This window comes from Chamaea fasciata, unplaced genomic scaffold, assembly GCF_029207755.1.
Source record: "Chamaea fasciata isolate MVZ Bird 193981 ecotype frontalis unplaced genomic scaffold, bChaFas1.0.hap1 SCAF_1, whole genome shotgun sequence".
NCBI lineage: Eukaryota > Metazoa > Chordata > Aves > Passeriformes > Sylviidae > Chamaea > Chamaea fasciata.
In genome coordinates, this window is record NW_027094086.1 from 43564984 (window position 1) to 43584563 (window position 19580).

General features: G+C 34.3%; 1 protein-coding gene across 1 annotated transcript in view; it reads left to right on the plus strand.

Moving 5' to 3' along the window:
• Positions 1-1155: 1155 nt before the first annotated feature.
• CCDC178 (coiled-coil domain containing 178) overlaps positions 1156-19580 on the plus strand; it is a 149972-nt gene continuing 131547 nt past the window's right edge. The window contains 7 exon segments of the mRNA XM_066184002.1: positions 1156-1251; positions 2387-2444; positions 12244-12378; positions 14353-14369; positions 15801-15990; positions 18883-18972; positions 18975-19075. Coding sequence (XP_066040099.1) covers positions 1156-1251; positions 2387-2444; positions 12244-12378; positions 14353-14369; positions 15801-15990; positions 18883-18972; positions 18975-19075 — 687 coding nt within the window.

Consider the following 19580-nt stretch of genomic DNA (forward strand, 5'->3'; position numbering starts at 1 on the left):
GATGTTTATGTTTACTAAAAATATTTTTAGTTACAATAGCACATCTATATTTTATAAAAATCTTTTTCATGTGTAAATGGGCATGATAGTAGTAGTACACGGAAACTAGACAATATTCCTTGATGTTTGTGAACCATTTGTGTCTGGTATTTCAGACATCACGCAGATGTTGCCAGGACAACAGAATGTAGATATAGTTACTCTTCATATGATATATATATAGAGAGAGAGAGAGAGAGAGAGATTTAATAAACTGGAGACTTTGAAACTCACTGCTTTTATGTGATTACTTTAGAAGTACCTCATCTTTTCTTCACCAAGATCATATTGAGGAAGTAAAGTGAAGTTAAAGACATCATCACCCCTCTTTTTTTTTACTCATTCAATACATACAGGCTGAAGTCAAATATACTAGACTTCACATGAAGTCTACACAAAGAACAGAATACATGAGAAAGTGATTTTTGGACTTTTTTATTTTTGGACTGTCCCCTAAATGTCTTTTTTTTTTTTTTTTTTTTCCTGGTATGGTACAAGGTGTTGAAATTGGAAGCAAAGGGCAATCTAGGAGTAAATACAAGTGATGCACTTTTTGCCTAGTCTTTTAAATTAATTTTAACCTCCTATCTTTAAAGTAAAGGAGAAGTATAGAAGGCTGAGCATATACTCCTCATGAGGGAACCAGAGTTAATTAAGAATGCCATTTGAGCCCTCCGTGGGTCCTAATCTCTACTTAAATTTGTGTGAAAAGGCTTTTTACATCGTGCAAGAATTTCCAGCACTGTTTTTTAATAATCAGGACTGGCAGCAACCATGGGAACTGCTCTGGAGCAGGTTTATTAGTAACTAATAATGTATATACGAAAGAATTAAAGAGGCAAAGGCTGGCTTTATTCCCTAAAATATTAGTTCCCAAATAATATTATAAATTTTCATTATAAATTTTCATTACACAATCAACTTCAGCAGCAAAGTTCTAACTGGAAACATTAAAAATCAAGGTGATTTCAAGGCACTGGCCATGCAAACACTGGAAGATGGAAAGCATTGATTAGGCAGAAGTGGGGCATGGAGTAGGCTGTGAGTTTCCTCAGATCTGAGAATGGTTTGGGTTGAAAGGGAACTTAAAAATCACCCCGTTCCAACTCCCTTGCCATGGCCAGGGACACCTTCCACAAGACCAGGTTTCTCAGAGCTCCATCCAACTTGGACTTGAACACTGCCAGGGATGGGCTCATGGGTGCTGTGCCTGTAAGCTTGACTGAGTGCTTCATCAGAACATACGAACATACCCAGAGCTGAAATTAATTCTTTTTTTTCCGTATTGATCATGTTGAGACAGACATTGAAAGCTGAGGGATGGGTTATGATCCCAAATGAAATGTGATCATTTTGGGACTGGTAGTGTTCTTTCAAATTGCCCTGACTGGGAAACTGAGTATGTTTGCTAAATGAGAACCCTTATATTGAGTATGCTTTTGGCAATTGATTTTGAAGGTGTCTGACTTGTAGTTCTCTAAAATTATTGCTCCTGGAGTTGCAGCATGGCTGTCCCTAGTGACTCTGCGCCACTATCATGTAAAAAATTGATACCTGTGTCTCCTAAGCCTGGTTCCCTACTGAGGGGCTCTCAAATTTTGTAAATACCCTCGTGTTTTCAGATTATACAGTCTCTGTGCGATTGGAGTTTGCGTGACTTTAAGGTGAGGTATTAAAATGTAGATATGATAGCATCATATATATCTATATCTATATCTATATCTATATCTATATCTATATCTATATCTATCTATATCTATATCATCTATATCTATATCTATCTATCATACATATAGATGTGTCATATCTATATATGTGCCTTTTTGTAAAGCACTTTCAGATGGAGCTAAATGAAATGAGGACATGGCAGCAGTAACTGCACTCTAGGTGACTGTTTCGGGTTAGATATTTTGCATAATAGGACAATATAAGTCTTATATTTCAGACCATAATAGGTCTGAAACTGTTGATGTGAAGGCAGAATGGGGGAAGGTATCTCCTTGTGAAGGGTGGTATTAAATTGTAGGCTATCTGTATGCATCTAAAAGGGCACTGGCTTCACTCCCCATCAAGAAAAGACACTTAGGATTATGCCAGTCTGTTCCTATAGATAAGAAATTAAAACTTTGTCTTGCAAATAATGGATGTTTATACAACCTTTGAATTGTGTACATAGTGAACTATTATGTATTTGAGAACAGATCTGTGATAAAAGAGAAATTTACAGAGAGAGTGGATCTAGCAAAAAGTCTGTCTTGCATTCTTTTTGCTCAAATATGTAGTAAAATTTCACAAAAAGTTTCAAAAATTTATTTCTGGGTTAATTTTACTGTGTGTTTTTTTTTAGATTTGTTTGAAAATTCAAGTTGAATTGGTAAATTATGGAGCACAAACACCCAGTAAAGGTAATGATCACATTTCTCATAGAAATTTTTTTATGGTTTAGGATGTCTCGCTTTGGACAATTTGGTGAGAAAGAATTTGCTTGAGTGAGAAGCAGCTCCAGTTAGCTTGGGGATATTAGTGGTTTTATTATCTAACATTTCTTCTCTAGTATTTTTTTTCCCTCTTTTTTGGTTTTTGGTTTTGGTTTTAATTTTCCTGTCATGGCCAGCTTTGTCTCAGATCAGTAATTTTTTATGGTCATGAGCATGGCAGGTACAAGAATGTACTCTCAATGTAGCTGATTCAGTGTCTAAGTTAGTCTTTCCTTTAACGTCAAATCCTTATAAAAATGGAGTCTGAGACTGTATAATTTAAAAATATTTTTCTATTAAATTTCTTTTTAAATAAGTCTTCCATGTAACATCAAGACTTAACTAGCTGCTAAGATGTGAGCAGTGCCACAAAATACATCTTACTCCAACTGAACAAGAGTATGTTTATAGTTACTCAGCACTCAATCTGGAATTAGGCAAGATCTTCTCCTCAAGCTAGAGAACACACAGATGTAATTTCATGTTATTTAGTGGTGTGTTGTCCCTTTTCTTATTTTAAATAGATTGCATGTTCCTGCCAAATTTTCAACTCATTTTGTTTCTTTAATCTTTGCAAGTGAAGTATTTATATAATGTACATAATGGCTAAAATTACTATTTAACTTCAAGCCCCTCTAAAATGTAAAGTAATTAAATACATACAGTTTAAAATGAGAAATCAAATAGAGATGGATCAGCATTTTAAAATGTTCCTTTCTCCTTTTTTTCTTCTTTTTCTTTGAAAGAACACAGAAACAGCAAAGCCATGTCTTATGCACAGCACTGGAGAACAATGAGATAATGCTGACTGCAAGTGCTTACTGTGTGATTCTGTCCCAATTTGGACACAACATCTTGGTGGAGGGAAGCTGTAATCTTTCTGCAGGACAGGATAATTTTGAATCTGAAATGATCTTGAGAAGTCAGAGGATCAGGTATAAATCAGGAAGAAAAACTACCAAGTACCCATAAGCAGAAATAATGGGTACAGAGGACAAGAAAATGCTAAATAAAGTATGAAAATGTCTCTAAATTGGCAAGCTAACTATGTCATGCTGCTGGGATAGAAACAAGAGCTTTATCAGGATATAAAACCAAAAGCATTACCCACGCTTCTTAGGTGAGGCATCAGCTGGAAAGCTGTGGCCTGTCTGGACCTGGGCCAGCTGGGGAGAACATGGATAAAGATACCAGGAAAACAGTTGGAAAGCATAATCTCTGGAGTAGGAGGGTGTGTGTACAAAAACTTGGAAGAATTTGACCTGTTTAGTGTAGAGAAGGAAAGTGATAGCAGTTCTCAAATCCTTAGGAAGTTGTTTAGATGATGAATGCAATCTGTTATTTTCTGTGTCCATACAGATGTGACAAGGAGACCATATTATATGTTAGGGTGGCTAACTAATGACAAAGATGGTTAAAAATCTTGGTTTAAGTTTGCCTAGACATCTGGTAGAAACTGTCAGTAAAAGATATCAAAACAGAATTGACATGCATCTGTCAGAAATGGTTAAGACTTAGTTGAAATTGCCTTAGATCTTTCAATCCATTGAGGCATTATTTTGCAAATGGAGTCTGTTTTAACATTCTTCAACGCTTCTGTTATCACTAAGAGAAAATAATTTTTCAACCTAGTTTGACCCCTTTTGCTCTATCATGGAATTCTGTAAATGCTTAATTAAGTAATCAATTTATTTTTTATTCTTACAGATGCTCTGTCACTTTTACTTGTATTGTCCCATTCCAGTTTTGGCAGGTAGACTTTGTCAGTCTCTTTTTCCCCTTTAGCTCTCACTTACTTTGCCACCTTTGTATCTTTGTATTTACTCTGTGTATTATATGTTTTCTAGCTTTGCTTGCAAGCATCTTTCATTCCATGAATGTACTATCCCACCTGCTTTTCTTTACAATAGCCAGCACCCCATGCTTAGTTCTCTCACTTGTTTTTGTCTTTCTTTTTTTCTGTATTTTTCTTTCGTTTTAAGTATGTACAAGATCTCATCCTTTTCTCTTTTACCTGTATATGTTTTACTGATGAAATAGTAAAGTTTAAGATCCTGACAAAATATGGTTTGATGGAAAGGTAATGAAGCAAATGACAGCAGTCACTGTAGGGACCCTCCAAGTAAAGAGGGTTTTTTTCTGTATATCTAGGAATACAAATATGTACTGTCACTGTATATCGTCTCCTAATGCCTGTACTCTGGTAGCTTTTGTCTCTTCCACCCAGATTTGACAGATGGCTAGGAGTCTCAAAGATGTTAAATTCTTCCAAGTTTCATGAAAATTGGCAGGCCCAAATTATTTCCTTATCTGAAAGGAAGAAGTTATAAATTAGCCCTGTACATATTCTGTAGGGTAGCAGTCAGCTGACTGATTGACATGTCTTGAACAGCCAGCCGAGCTCCAAAACAGTCCTGTGCACATGCTCAGAAGGGAATACCTAGGGAAGCTAGGTTGGTCAGACTCAGTGACACTAGGCTTAGCGATGCTGAGGGAATATTGCACATGTATTTCTGAAAAACTAGGCTTCACTGATTCTAATGGTCATGGGGATGTTATAAAATCTTTTTAGCATTGATTCTCTGTTATTTGCAACAGGTGTGAGACATCTTGTTAAAAACAGTGATTATTTCAAATAATATGATTTTTCATTCATCCATCCATTATTCTTGATTTTTTTTTTTTTTTGAGAACCTGTTGTATCCTTCAAAATTTGAATGGATCAGTTCCACAAGTTCATGAAAACCTTGGCCCATTCATGCTGGGAAGAGTCTGAGGAGATAAGGTAAACTGAAAATGATATTGTTGGTACTTCAAGTTAGAAACATTGTGTGCTGAACAAATTCTTGGACTTCTACTTTGCATTTCTTTGTTGCAGTGCATTGTGTGATTGCAGGATTTCATTCAATGTATGAGACGACTTAATAAAAAACTTCTGAGTTTCCGAGACTTAAAGTTTTCAAACAGATGATCTGTGCTGATGCTAACTATGATTTATTTGTCTCTGTTCTGTATTACCAAACTCTTTCTGAAATTACGTTTGTTTGTATTTTTGAATATTAAAATGAAAGGTACTGGTCATAATAAACTTGATAAGTATAAAGTAGCTGTGTTACAACACCATCAGTACTAAATTATTGAGCAAACAAAGCTAGAGACAGGAAAGGATGAAAGAATTCTAGTTCTGAAGTGAGAACATAGAAAGTCCCCTGTCCTACTGTTCATTTGTCCCATGGAGTTATGGGATTGTTTTGGGGTGGGGATTTTACGAGACATTTAAGATTCATTCTGGGAGCTGATAAGGAAGTGGAAAGGAATTTGTAGATAACTTATAGGCGGCTTGAATTGAGTTAATTTGTTCCTGCTGAATGCATGTTTTTTAATGCTGCTGAGAAAATTATGCTGTTGTAAGACTGAGTGTCAGCATGCCTAGAGTGCTTTTTCCTTTTCTACTATTTCTTGAAACTAAAGACACACATAAATTTATCCTTATTCAATGTAAACCTCATTGCAAATGATAAAACCAAAATAAGCGTATCCCAGGCTGCTGGATGTGTTTATTTTTGCTAAAGTTTCTATAGCCCTTCCTGGATGTTTGACTAATAACGTATTTATTATTCTAAAATAATAATTTGAATATAATGACAACAACAGAAATGGCTTAATTATCAACATAGAAAGATAACTTAAACAGTACTTAGCTAATGGTTTAATAGAATCCAAGAAAATATACTCTAATTATAAAAGAAAAGCAAATGAGTGAATTAAACAAGAATATGTTGTGTTAGGTCTATAAATACTCGATCTCATTTTTTGTTTCTTTATTACTCTATTTTTAAAAAATGGAGTTAAGAAGTGTCTTCATTTCTAATGCTCAGAATAAGAGATGTGATTTGTATGAACATATGCAGCAATTATGCCAAAACTAAATTTCTTCAGTTCTGTGGTTACTATGGTAACAAAAATTCACTGTATTTCATTTAGACATATACAATAGACTAGAAGGTGGCAGATTTAAGATTTAATAATATTTTCAAAAATATTGTGTGACACTACATGATATTTTAATTATGTGTAAGGGGATAGATCAAATAACTAACATGCTTAATAGCATGAACATTGATACTAATCATATTTAAAACATATTTGGGTGATTCTTGTGGTAATGGCATCTTGGATGCTCATTTCTAATAATTGCATCGCGTTTTTTTGCTTGAGCATGGAGCTTGCTCCTGCTACTGTCAGGTCTCTTTGACCTCACAAGAATGAGGAAGAAGACAGTAGTTCTCCTGTTTGGTTTCTAGTCTTGAACTGTATGAGGAGGGACACTGAAAGAGAAGATTAGGTAGCATCTTTAGTCAGATTTAGTTATGTTTTATGTGAACCCAAGTCACAGAATATGCTCTCAGCCTTAAGGTATTTGTTTTCTCAATACAAGTTGGTAGAAGTATAATTCCCCTTTTCCAATTCGTGAATTGTGAATCCATTCAGAATAGTGGAACTCAAGAATAGATAGAGAAAGAAAAGTGGGACATTCATGACCATGGCACAGATTACCTAGGTTTAGTGTCTTTATATATTGCAAATTTCCAGTGTTCTTGATTTTCATCCTGTGTCATTTTCTGTGGGTTGGTTTGTTTGTTTATAATTCAATTGCCCTAAGGTGTGTGGAAGAAGGATAAGCATTAATTTTATTTGAAGTGCAGATTGTATAGCTGGAAAGAGCCACAAGACTAGGGGAATACTGAGAAAAAGTCAAATTTATTTTGATACAGAACTATTTCAGATATTTGCATGACAGCAGTGGGATGTTGGCTGTAATATTTTTAGTTTTGTATACCATTAGAAGTTTGTGAGAATACATTATTTAATCTTAATTCTTTGCTTAAAGCTTAGAGTGGCTAGTGTAAGGGACTAGATCGTGGGATCTTGTTCCTGCAAAAGGAAGAAAGAACAACCTTTTCTTGTCCTTTGTTGTTTTTACTAGTAATTCTAATAGTTTTCTTACAGTTTATGGTTTATCTTAAGCCCTACAAAATTCTACATGTAGGCTTGTTTTCAAGTGGGAGACCAGACTATCACCATAACATATTTTAATGCTTAAAATTGCTATTTAAAAGACATAAAGTACTGTTTTGGAATATCTGCACCAAATGTAGCTTGAGGCAAGAATTTCAGGTAGATTAATCCTCTTCTATGTATTCTGAAGTAAACCTGGGCTGCAGTTCAATGTTTAAAGGGTTTCGCTGAATCACTTTAGGACAGACAAAACTGTGTAATAAATTCTAGGAACCTAAAATCCAATGGTAAAATATGTTCACTTTCTGCATTTTCAGAAAGTGAACATTTGGAGGTCAGGAAATGATAAACTGGTGATTGTTCTTGGAATGTTAGCTCCTTTTAACTATGATTAGTTTATCACTTCTGTTTAGGCTGACCAAATTTGTGGGAGGACAAAAAATTTGAACACAAATGGCATAGTCACAATGAAGGAGGAATCAATGAGAACATTTTCAACAAATATTAAGCCATATCTAATTGTTCTTATGAGGTAGATGATCTCGATTTTCACTTAGTTTACTACATGGTGAACTCGACTTTTGGTGTACGGGTAAGTATGGGAATTGATCGGGAAAATGTTCCTATAGAATAAGCTTTTTATGAAGCATATTTATGAATATTCTAAGTCTCTGCTTCAGGAATGGCATTTGTGATTGAAGAATAGTAGTACTAACTTTGTTAGTTGGGTAGAAATACTAACATCTGGAAACTGTTCTCTTTCATTGGAAAAATTTTTATCACAGGTTTTGCTTTTAACAGAAATTTTTAGATTCTCATCCTTCTGTTTGAGATGTTGGTATTGTAAATTAATTTTAGCGGCTGAATTATTATTTATGCTACATTAAAACACCAAGAAAGTATTTAAAATATTGTATGTGTTTTCTCTAGCTCTATTTGTATTTAATAGGACAGACGAGGTGCAAAGATTTTGAAAAATATATAAATGTGTGTATCTGATGAAACAACTCCTTTTGTGCTTCTTCTTTACAGAGTTGCATGGAATGACTTAAAAGCTGTACTATAGTAAAATGATTAAATTACTGGTTATATTCATTGGTGTTAAAATGTTGGAATTCTGTGCAGAATAACAATTCCCTAAGGTCAGAGCTGTATGCCACAAAATTATGAGTGCTAACTCACTGGATTTGTGCTATTTTTTTAATGTGTAAGACAATATAATTTTTTTTTTGGCATTTTGATATCTACAGCTGTAAACCAAAAAAGTGAAATATTTATATATATTGAGGCTAAGACTGTCAACAGATATGAAGTCAGCTGTGGGTTGACGAATTTGTTTTTATCATTCCTCATACTGGAATTAAGTCTTCGGCATCAGCTGTGAATTTGTCCAATATCTTTTTTCTCAGTGTGTTGTTTTGCACTGTCGAATCCATCATTATGTTGTGTAACTGATTGCTCATCAGGCAAGTGACGTTCTCACCTTTTTCTTAGCACATGCTCACGTGTCTGTTCATACCTTGTCCTGGATGTTACCAGCTCTATAAGGAACAACAAAAGGAAACTGTTATCTTAAGCTTTTCTTCTGGATTTCGTGCTTTCATGTGCAGTATTTTTCTCATTTTTCCTTCTTTCTCTAGAGCCATTCTGTCTGTCAATTGTTTTTTCTCTTTTACTTACTAAGAATTTCAGATTCTTTTGTACTCTTTGTTGGAGCTAGTATGGTCCATCTGGTCTGACTGTCAGGATGAGTCTTTAGGAGATTCCAATTTCACTTTGCTGAGTCCAAGAAGCTGACATCCTGTCACAAATACAGTTAAAAATTCCTGCTTAACAAATCAGTGCATTTCTTTAAACAGCACTGAATCCCTCCATTGAAAATAATTGATTCATAAAATTTAAAAAGCCACCAAACTTGAAAAAAAGTTGTTTGCAAATGACATGCAAGAGTAACTCATATATTTCATTTCCCATAATTTCCTGGGGAGAGTTGTATGGTTGAAAATATACTGACTTGAAGGGTTTTTATATGTGTTATAAATTTATTTCAAAAAATACATTTTCCATAGCTTTAGTTGGAAAGGTATTTAAATTTCTTGGTATTGCCCAGAGCCTCGCAGTCAGCTTACGGTAACAGAACAATAATGCTGTCTGCATTGCAGTGTGTGGGAGTGAGTGTCAGAGGTCGGCCATGGATTCAGCATTTCTTCTGGCAAGCTTGGCACACTTACATTCCTCTAGCACTTCTTTGTAACAGTCTTGAGTTTGAGTTTGGTGGATCAATAAGCTGAGGTGAGAAGAATGTGAAGTGCATATTTTGATCTTGCTCTTTATTTTCTCTGACCATCTCTTAGGAAACTATTTTCCATTTCAGACAGCTTGGAATAAACATACCTTTTTTTTTTTTTTTTTTTTTCCCAGTATTACTTAAAAGAATACAAATTGCTAAAATCTGTAATCTACTTGATTTTTTTTCCCAATATTTTGTTTTGATGAAGACTGAAATATGGATATGGGGTTTTTTTACCTTTTTACTAGTCATTTTTGTAGGTTGATAATTCAGTTCAAAACTAGAATTTGCTAACTTCTGATATGCTAATTCTACCATCCAGAAGGTGCCTGCCTGGAAAGGTGATAAAGTATTTTGGTAAATTACCTCAGTTTGTGGTCCTGAGATTTAACTACCTAAGTTTTCAGCCAGTATTATTTTCTGAATTATGTAAATTATAAATAAATAATATGGGTTTTTCTTACTGTAGTAAATTTGAGTTATACATTTACATGCAAATAAGTAGATTTTTTCCTCTTACATACCTCCTGTCCACTGAAATGACATTAAAACTAGAAGCCTATCAACCCCCCTTCCACTGATAGTTTCTTAGTTAAAATTCATCTCATAGGTTACCCAGTTTGTTTTCATATTTTTGCAGTGAGTATTGGTTACCACTGTTGTAATAGGATCCAAAAAACCATGTATAATTTAAAAAGTCAGGTCACAGAGTTTGAAATTGGGTTGTTTTCATTCTTATTTTCTTTTTTAGCTGTAATTTCTTTACTTAAATGGTGTCCAGCCTGGAATTTGTAATGACAGCAACTGTTTAGTTTCTGCATTTCCCTTAGTAGAAAAAGTGAAAATGGATTTGCTGACCTCTAAAAATATACCTGATACTTATCACTGATGTATTCCACTTTATATTTCCAGCTTGCTTTTATAAAGGGATTAGAAGACTTGCATGTAAAATTGCTTGCATTTAGCAAGGAAGACCAAAGCAGTAGAAGAACAATGTTTTTTAATTAAAGCTTTTCAAAAATCTAGGGGGTTTTAAAGTGGCTATATTGTTTGTCGCTCTAGTGATGTAAACAGAATCAATATAATTACATAACAGTAAAAGCAACTAAGTGAAATTAATGCTGGTCTTAAAATCTGAACTTCTGTGTTGGGCAAAGTCTATATGGGCTTTGTTAGGATTGTGCTGTGCAGGCATCCTTTGGAGGATCCTGGCTCTAAAAACAGGCAGAGCAAGAGTCTAGAAAATGGGTTTTGTTATCCATTTTTGTGGGTTGGCTTTTTAAACAAAATATTGCAAACCATTTCTTCCATTCCAGTACATCTGTTTATGATAAAGTTATTTTAAAAGAGTCTTATGTAATATACAGGCTGGTAATGTTTTTAGGCTGGCACTTATTAATTAAAGCACTGAAATTATTCTTTGAAAAAAAACCCCAACTAACAAATCTACAGACTGTATATGAAGGCTGTCTGGTTCTCTTTTACTGTTTAATTTCTATTACTGTTGTTATTTTTGGTCCATCTCCAAGGCACATTGAAGCATTGTATCCCTCTGAACTTAATTAGGTTAATGTTTCATGTTTGTAGGACAGCTTCTTAGATTTTTTAATAGCTCTAGTGCTAGGTTTCAGTATCTTGTTCTGGTTCCTGACACCTCTCATTAGTGACCTCTGCAATCAAGTTCCTGTGCTGTGTATTAACTCAGTAGTTAACATTCAGTAGTGTGACACAGCATCATTTATTTATGTACCTATAAGGCTAAGAGAGTTTAAAGAAAACATACTTCTGAAATCCGCGTGTTCTCATAAAACAGTTCATTTATGTCATGTAGCTTTAAATTCCCATCACAAGAATTACTGTTCTGAAACTTCACCCCTTCATAAGGTGGGAGCAAACATTTGCTGGAACTAAGTATTGTGTACATAAGAGTAGTCTAAGCTTGTCTCTAAGTCCTTGTGACCTTTTTGATTCTGCCTGGAGTGTTTTTATAGTAGCTGCCACATTTGCCTTTTTGGATTGTGATATTTTTTCTGTTTGGATAAAATCCCTTCTGAGGACTAATGTAAAATCGTAAGAATTGATTCATTTGGGATTAATTATGTAAAATTAGTTACAGTGAATTGCATTTTGACCCTAGCCCTCTTTATCATATCTCATTCCTTTGAAATTAGTCCTTCATATTCTTCAAGCATTTTTTAATCTCCCTCCTTGTGGTTGACATTGTATTAAAAAGGAGTAAAAGTTAGAGCAAATTGTGTGCAAAGTAATAACTGTAGCTGTTACATTCTGCATTAGTCATTTTCAAGACCAAAGCTAGCAAAGTTGCAAATTAAAGGAAGAAAACCAGGTATAACAAAATCTCGTATCAGCCTGCAGATGAAGTTTAGTAGCCTTCAGTATTATCTTTTCTTTCTACAGACAAGAATAAGTGGATCACAAGGCAACTTAGCTGTTCTTTTGTAAATACTCCATTACCCTGTATTAACAAAGTTATTCATCATATTCAAGAATTAGAATTAAAGGGGGAAAATGCTTCCAACTGGGACATTCATGGTACATTTTTATCCTTATAGGATCAGATATATACTTAATTAGGATTACTATGTTGATTCTTATAAAAATTTTAATTTCATATGATATGTATGCCCCTAAATAGTGCCTGAGAATTTAATTTACTAGTCATCATATTTTTCATCTACTTAACAGCTTTGGCAAATGAAAATATTTTATTGCAATCAGCATAGCACAATATCATAATGTGATATCCATATACCATTAAGATTAATAGATTCATGCATAATGAGTCAGACTCAAGCTGATTCAGTGATATCATTTGTAAAATAATTTTTGTTACTGATCTTGAATAGACCATCAAATGGAGCTGAATGCCATTTTCTTTCATTTAGAGTAAGCAGTGCTTTTTTGTGAACACTACTTAAAGATTCCTTGATTGAAAGGTTTCATTATTATAGAAAGAGAAACCTGAAAATGTTATGATTCTTTCTGTAGCAGTACATGATCTTTTCCTAGTCTATATGGATTCATAGAAAAGAACAGAAACAAGAATAAAGGGAACATAAAAAATGGGTAGGTAGAAGAAGAAACAATCCAATATATATATCATTTTAAGGTGGTGTAAAATCTTCCCATTAACCTCTCTGAGAACATGATTAGTGTAATTTAAATAATTCACTTTTATTGGAAAACTGTTTTCCAAATGTTAATAAATTTTGCATATGTCTACACTGCAGCAAGAAGATCTGGTAGCTGCCTGCACAGACAAGTTATATTTTTAAATAATTTATCTGCAATACTGGCAGTAATGTCATCATAGCAGCACATCAGGAAAGCTGTCTCAGATTAGTATTCCACAAATGCTGTTAAATACTCTGCAGGGAAATTTCTACAACTGCAGTAGAGATGCTACAAGAATCTAAGGTGCATGAACTACATCTAGGTTTACAGTATAGACATTAATTTGACTGGAAAATTTATATTGCCTCACTCACCTTTATTTAAAATATTGTGAGAACAGTGAAATTATTTCAGTGTCATAATTTTTCATCAATATACATGAATTAGATAAACATTGACAGGTACAGATGTTTATTCATTTTATTGTTAGCTTAAATTGTTTCTGCTAGTCTTGTGTACATTTTCCACATCTCTTCTAGGTTGTTGTTACTTAATATGCAGAGATTTAAAAGATTCTGAAGTCTTTGGATGGTGACCTTATTATAACTACAAGTTTAAAGGAGAAAAGGTAGAGTTGCTATAATAAGAATATTTCATTTATGCACCTAAAAATAAGAATTGAGCATATAGAATGAAATAACAATACGACAAATATAGAGGGACTTGAGTTTAATTGTTTACATATGAATTTATATATTTGATAAATTATTACTAGCCATGTGTCCAGTAGACATGTAATACAATACAATCCAGGTATATTTCAAAGGCAGAAACTCAGAAAGAGCACAAAATAAGCCTGAATCTGTCACTTTAAATTTTTCATGGTGCAGGGTACCTTATGGTGTAGTTCTAGTTACATTCTCATCTTCAAATTCCCCTCTTAATCTTTGTATCTCATGCACTGAGATTGTCGTCCTGGCAGTTTTGCTCAATAAACCCTGTATTTCCCTGACTATTTTTACTTCATGTCAGATACACCTATGGAGTTATTTTGTGTTTGCCTACTTATTTAATTCTTCTTTATCAAACTACTGTGTCTGAAACTAGCTTGATACCTCTTCAGGTCCCAGTTTTCCTGTCCAATGTCTTGCTGTTTTCCATTCTGCACAGGCCTTTTTTTCCTTTTCCCTGTATTTTGTGTTGAGCTAGCAAGGCTTTGGTAGTATTTCTCTTTGTCTGTTTTTGGTATAGGCTTTTTGCCTGCTGTATCTTCATGGCAAAGGGGGGTTTTTTTGCGGCGTTCTTCCGAGAGTTCTTTCAAATTTGTGTGTGCTCAAGTTATGGATGTGTGTGTGATGTAACCCTGTGACCATGGGTTTGGTTCCATCTTAGCTGCCTGTGAAGGACCTGTATGTGCCCTTTAAGCCTCACACGTGGGCATAAGTGGGTGGTAATTATCTTTCTCCCCCGATTTTCAGCTCCAATAGGCTAATGAGCCTTTTAAGTGCTCATTGCGATGATTTGCTTGTGTTCTTGACTTCTTTTGTTACTTCTTTCCCATTCTTGCTTGCAGATTAATTTTGTTCCCTGCTCCAAGTCTTATGTAAATGATATGAGTATCCTTTGAAATCTGTGTGTATCATCTGTCAAGCTGAAAGTCACATACATTTAGATGATATATTAAGTACTATTAAGTCATCCTATTTGCAAGAAGATAATTTACATGTCTTTATTTAGATCCATGCTATATTTTAAATCCTCTTGGTTTTGAACCAACTAAACTGGTTATGTGGGGTGTTAGAAACTCTAGATTTTTTTTTCATTTAGTTTCTTTTGTAAAACAAACAACTACATTGCTGTTATAGGATATTTGTAATATACTCCCAACAAAAAATTCTGTTGCATATAGTTTGCGTCTTTAGTCAGAATATGCATTTTTAAATTAAATTTTAAATATTAAAGAGATTGTGTGCATTTTTTTAAACCAGTGTGCAACCTTTTAAAGTACTACTAGCCTGAGGCAATCCCATCTGCAGTAAATTGTGTGATAAAATTTTTCTTGATAGCAGTAAGGCCAAAAATTCACTCTAGACTTTAAGTAGTTTTCCTCCTTTTAAATCTTTGAGGGTTTTAATTCAAATAATTTAAGGAATCAAAAGAAAAGTGTCTTGGACCCTTGTTTATATAACTCCCATTTTTTTTGTAGATCAGGACAATGGATGATGACCTCAAAAAATCTTTAACAAAAAAAAAAATCCCAAAGAAAACCCCAGACATATTTGATAACCAAACATCACAGAATGGAATGGTTCTTGGTGTATTACCAGTAGAACAGTGCTGTTGAGATATTATACAGAACATTCTTAGAACTCCAAAGACTTTATTGAATTAATTGAAACTTAGAAAAATTAAATCAAATAATTATTATTGACAAAATTGAGATAAATAGGAACTTGTACCATTATTTGGAGATTACTTACCCAAGCAAAGACACAAAGACGAAAATTTTATGCCATCTATATTAACACATTTTTGTTGTGCTTTGCATTGGAAATAAGTTGGAGGAAAATCCTATAGAATGTGAAAGGTGTGTTTGTGACCAAATGTGCCTTGATAGATATGAAGATTCAGCTTTATCCTGAGAAAGGAGCTGGAATTCAGAGCGTGTGTTTAAGCCCTCATAAGGAAAAATTGTAATCTATTTTTAAAGACAGAAATGTAACCAATTGTGCTTACAGTGAACAGCCCAGCTTTGTGTTGAGAATGAAGCTCAACTAAGGAGCACGTGATTAAGTTTTCATTAAAAAAATATTTCTAATGTATTTTTAAAGATGGCATAGACGTTAACTTTGAAGCAGGAAACAGAAGCTTTGTTATTGAAAGTTACTGAACTAATTAAACAGCTAAAGGCTGATCATGAGGGAGAAAAATCTTTGGAGTTGGAGAAATAGTGAAGGAAGAAGCTTGGCATGAATATTGATTGTATGTCACTTTGGAAGCTTCAGCCACTCCTCGCAGCCATGTAAAAAGGTACTGACTTTGAAATTAAAAATATTTGTAATTTTTCAGTCAGCTCATTAACAAGAGTAAAAATCCAGATATGACTATAGTTGTGTTCCTATAAAAGGATTACAATATTTACATTTCTGAATTTGGTACACTTGGATACATATCTGGGAAAAAAAAAGGGAAGTGCTATTAAATGTTCAGCATTTTCTGAGAAATAACATAAGAGTAGACAAAACAAGATGATAATGAATACTTAGTTTGGGGCAAGAAATGAGAAGCTGAAACATAATTATAAAATAATAATACATAATGATACATTTGAGTTAAACTACAGATTAAACTAGAAATAAAAAATAAATTATTTGTTTTGAGAAAAGTTAAAATCCGATAAATTTGAACAAAGTTCTCACATATTTAATAAAAATTATTTTACATAGCCATTGATATGTATCCTTAAAACCCCAGATTCTGAGGACGTTCTCATTACCTTTTGTAGGTATCTTCAGAATAAAATTAAGGGGGGAAAAAAAAAAAGGAAAAAGAAGAAAAGGAGCTACTTAGCAGTTTGTTAATTGTGTTCTGGTTCGTGGGCAAAAGCAGGTATCGCCTGAACCTAGGCTTTAGGAAAGTAGCATAATTTGTCACAGTGAGTTGCTTGATGTAAAATCAAGGTTGTACTCATGTGCATATTCTGGTGCACATCACCCAGAGGTCTTTGACAGAGACCTCACGGTCCAGAGCATGGTGGCAGTGCAAGAGTCCTCCAGGACTGTTTAGTGGTGGGCAAGCACTACATGAAGATCAGTGTGGAATGGAGGCGAGCCAGTTTAGTCCCAAATGCTTTCTACCCCCATTCCTGAATGCAAAGTGTAAAAGAGTACCTCCCTAACAACACAGGAGAAGAGTATTTGTTTGTTTACTTTAGTCAATGGCTAACTTTTGACTTGGAAATTAGAAACCTGTGTTAAGGTGCTCCCAGTCTGCAGAGATTGCTCATCTAAAAAGCAATTGCCTCTTACTGACCGGACCGTACATGATGCTCTGAAAACAGGAAGAGATTGAATAAAGACTCTGAACTAAAAATCATCGACAGGTTAGAAAATGCTTTCAGGAGCTAATCTGTGGCACTGAAAGGTCAATTTTACAGAAGTAAAGAATTGCAGGCATAGTAGCTCAAGTTTTGAGCTGCAGAGTTGTTACCTTTTACTTTTTGATGTTCCAACCTACAGTGATGTAGCTGTAAATTATCTTTGTGTGTTGCTATAAATTTCTGCTGCTTTTTCTGTAGTGTTTAGCATTTTCTTTATATGACAAAAGATTAGAATTGTAGAATGTAATTAGCACATTTTCTGTTCTGTTAGTGTAAGCAATGACGCAGCATTTTTTTAGAAGGTGAAATAAAGAAGTATTAAGTTTAGCTGTGAAAATTTATGAGTTTCTTCTCCCTTGGTTTATCAGTGGCCTATGCCAGTATGGTGTCATGTCCTTGGAGTAAATTCCCTAATTTTCAGAATTATGACTTTCATAGTATAATCTTTAAGACAAAAAATATGCTAACATGGAATTGAGGATAAAGACCCTCAGGGATGTTGTAATTATCTCTAATCTAAGTATTAAAAACCCAGGAGATTAATTAAGAGTTTGCCATTCAGAGTAGACACTGGATCCTGTTATTTCTTCAGACTTAACTTGATTTCTGTTATTCCTAGTTCCTGCTGTATCTATGTCCTGTAGCACACTCAGGTAATTACATTGATGTAACAATCTTCAGAAACTACTTTCTCTGAAATTGAAAAAAAATCCAATATAAGTGAAATTTTGTTCATCTTGATGTTAGGCACCACTTTGTACAATGTAGAAAAGCCACTTGTTCTTGCAATATGTCTAACTTTTAGTAGCAAAGAAATAATAATTTTTGCAAATTTTGGATTTGTGTCTTGTTAACACAGCAAGATTTATTGACTGTTAAAGGATTGCATTGAATATTTCACAGCTACTTCTCAGAGTTACAGTGTTTTTTACATCAGTAAAATGTGCTTCTCTCTCAAATTTATGGCAAAGTTTACTGTTCTTGAGATACTATCTGATTTTTTTTTCTCATCTGATATTCTTACTCTACTTTCTGTAGTTTTATACCAATAAATTTCCCATCACCTGCTGCAGAACACCTCCTGTAATAAGCTTTTTTTTCCTAGGCAAAATAAGATAAAACACATGTTGCTATTCAACAACCAGCGGTCTAGTCACCTATTTTCTTGTAAAGACCCATAGGAAATTTATGCCAAAGTCAGAAAAGAAAATGCAGCTAACTTAATTAAGACTGACTGTGTGGCAGTCACAAGATAATACTTCTGTGTGGCAGCAAGAATATGTTTTGTGTGACAATGAGAATATGTCTTGTGTGTTGGTTTTGAGTTTGTATCTTTAGTTTAACTTTCCTGAAACCATTTTTTGTTCGGGAACTGTCCATGAACTGAAAATAGTTTATGTATCAAGAGGATGTGGGATCTGTACTTGCCCTGTTCTTTCTCTGCACCAACATATGTCATACATCACCATAGCTGGAGGCTAGGAAGCTCGGTAGATCTGTTCTTGTGTCATGATAGCCTCCTCTACATATGCCTTAAGGCGAGGTGTTTTCATTTCCTTCATAAAAACAAAACCACCCCAGCTTTGAACAGTTGCCTGACTTACGTATTAGGATGACTGAGTATGAGTCTATAAACAAGATCCACTCCTAATGCAATATCTGGTGATCTTTTTTTCCTCAATGTCCTTTCTTGGCCTTCAAAGAAGCTTATCGCAAAATTTTGCGAGTCTTAGCATTATGACAAGATATTTCCTAATCTCACTAGTTATTCGTGGTGTCATTCAGATATTCACATTTTGTTATGCTAATTATCTTTTTAACAGAATATTATTTGTGTGTTTAAGATACCTTGGAGCTACGATGGCATTTTGATTGTAAAAGCTGTCAGCTGCTGCAGGTACAGAACCAAATATGTAAGAAACAGCCAAGAGAGAGATTCGGGAGGAAATAGACTTCGTGAAGAAACACAGCCCTCTGCTGGAAAAAAAGCTGAATCCAAGGACAAAGCTGCGGAGGGTGTATGGAAAGGTAAATCTAGACTAGATGCAGAAGTTTCTTTTAGTTTCTTTCCAGTGTGTAGGTGCCCTTTTAGAGAACAGCAGTCTTCTAGAAGTACCAAAGTCTTCTGCTTTACATTTTGTAATGCCTGTATCACTACATAGAGGCACTCAGTGCCAACAGAGTCTGGGAGGATAATGCTGTTAGCTTTTAATAAAAGCCTCTGAAGCATACATGGAATGTAATTCTGACTTTGTAAGATGATCTCATGTGGGATTTTTCCAGGGAAAGGTAGAAGCCACATTTCTGATATTTGCATTGATTCTCTTCACTTTTTTCACAGACATCTGTGTTTCAGAGTATGGAGACGTGAGAACCTGTCCAAAAAGTTTACAAGATTGATTTATTCTTTTGTGCTGATGTACGTTTTTCCTAATGTATTTACTTATTTATTTATTGTAATATTAATAATAATTTTTTAATGATAAATGCCTGATGTGGAGGATGCCAGTCTAGATAAAGT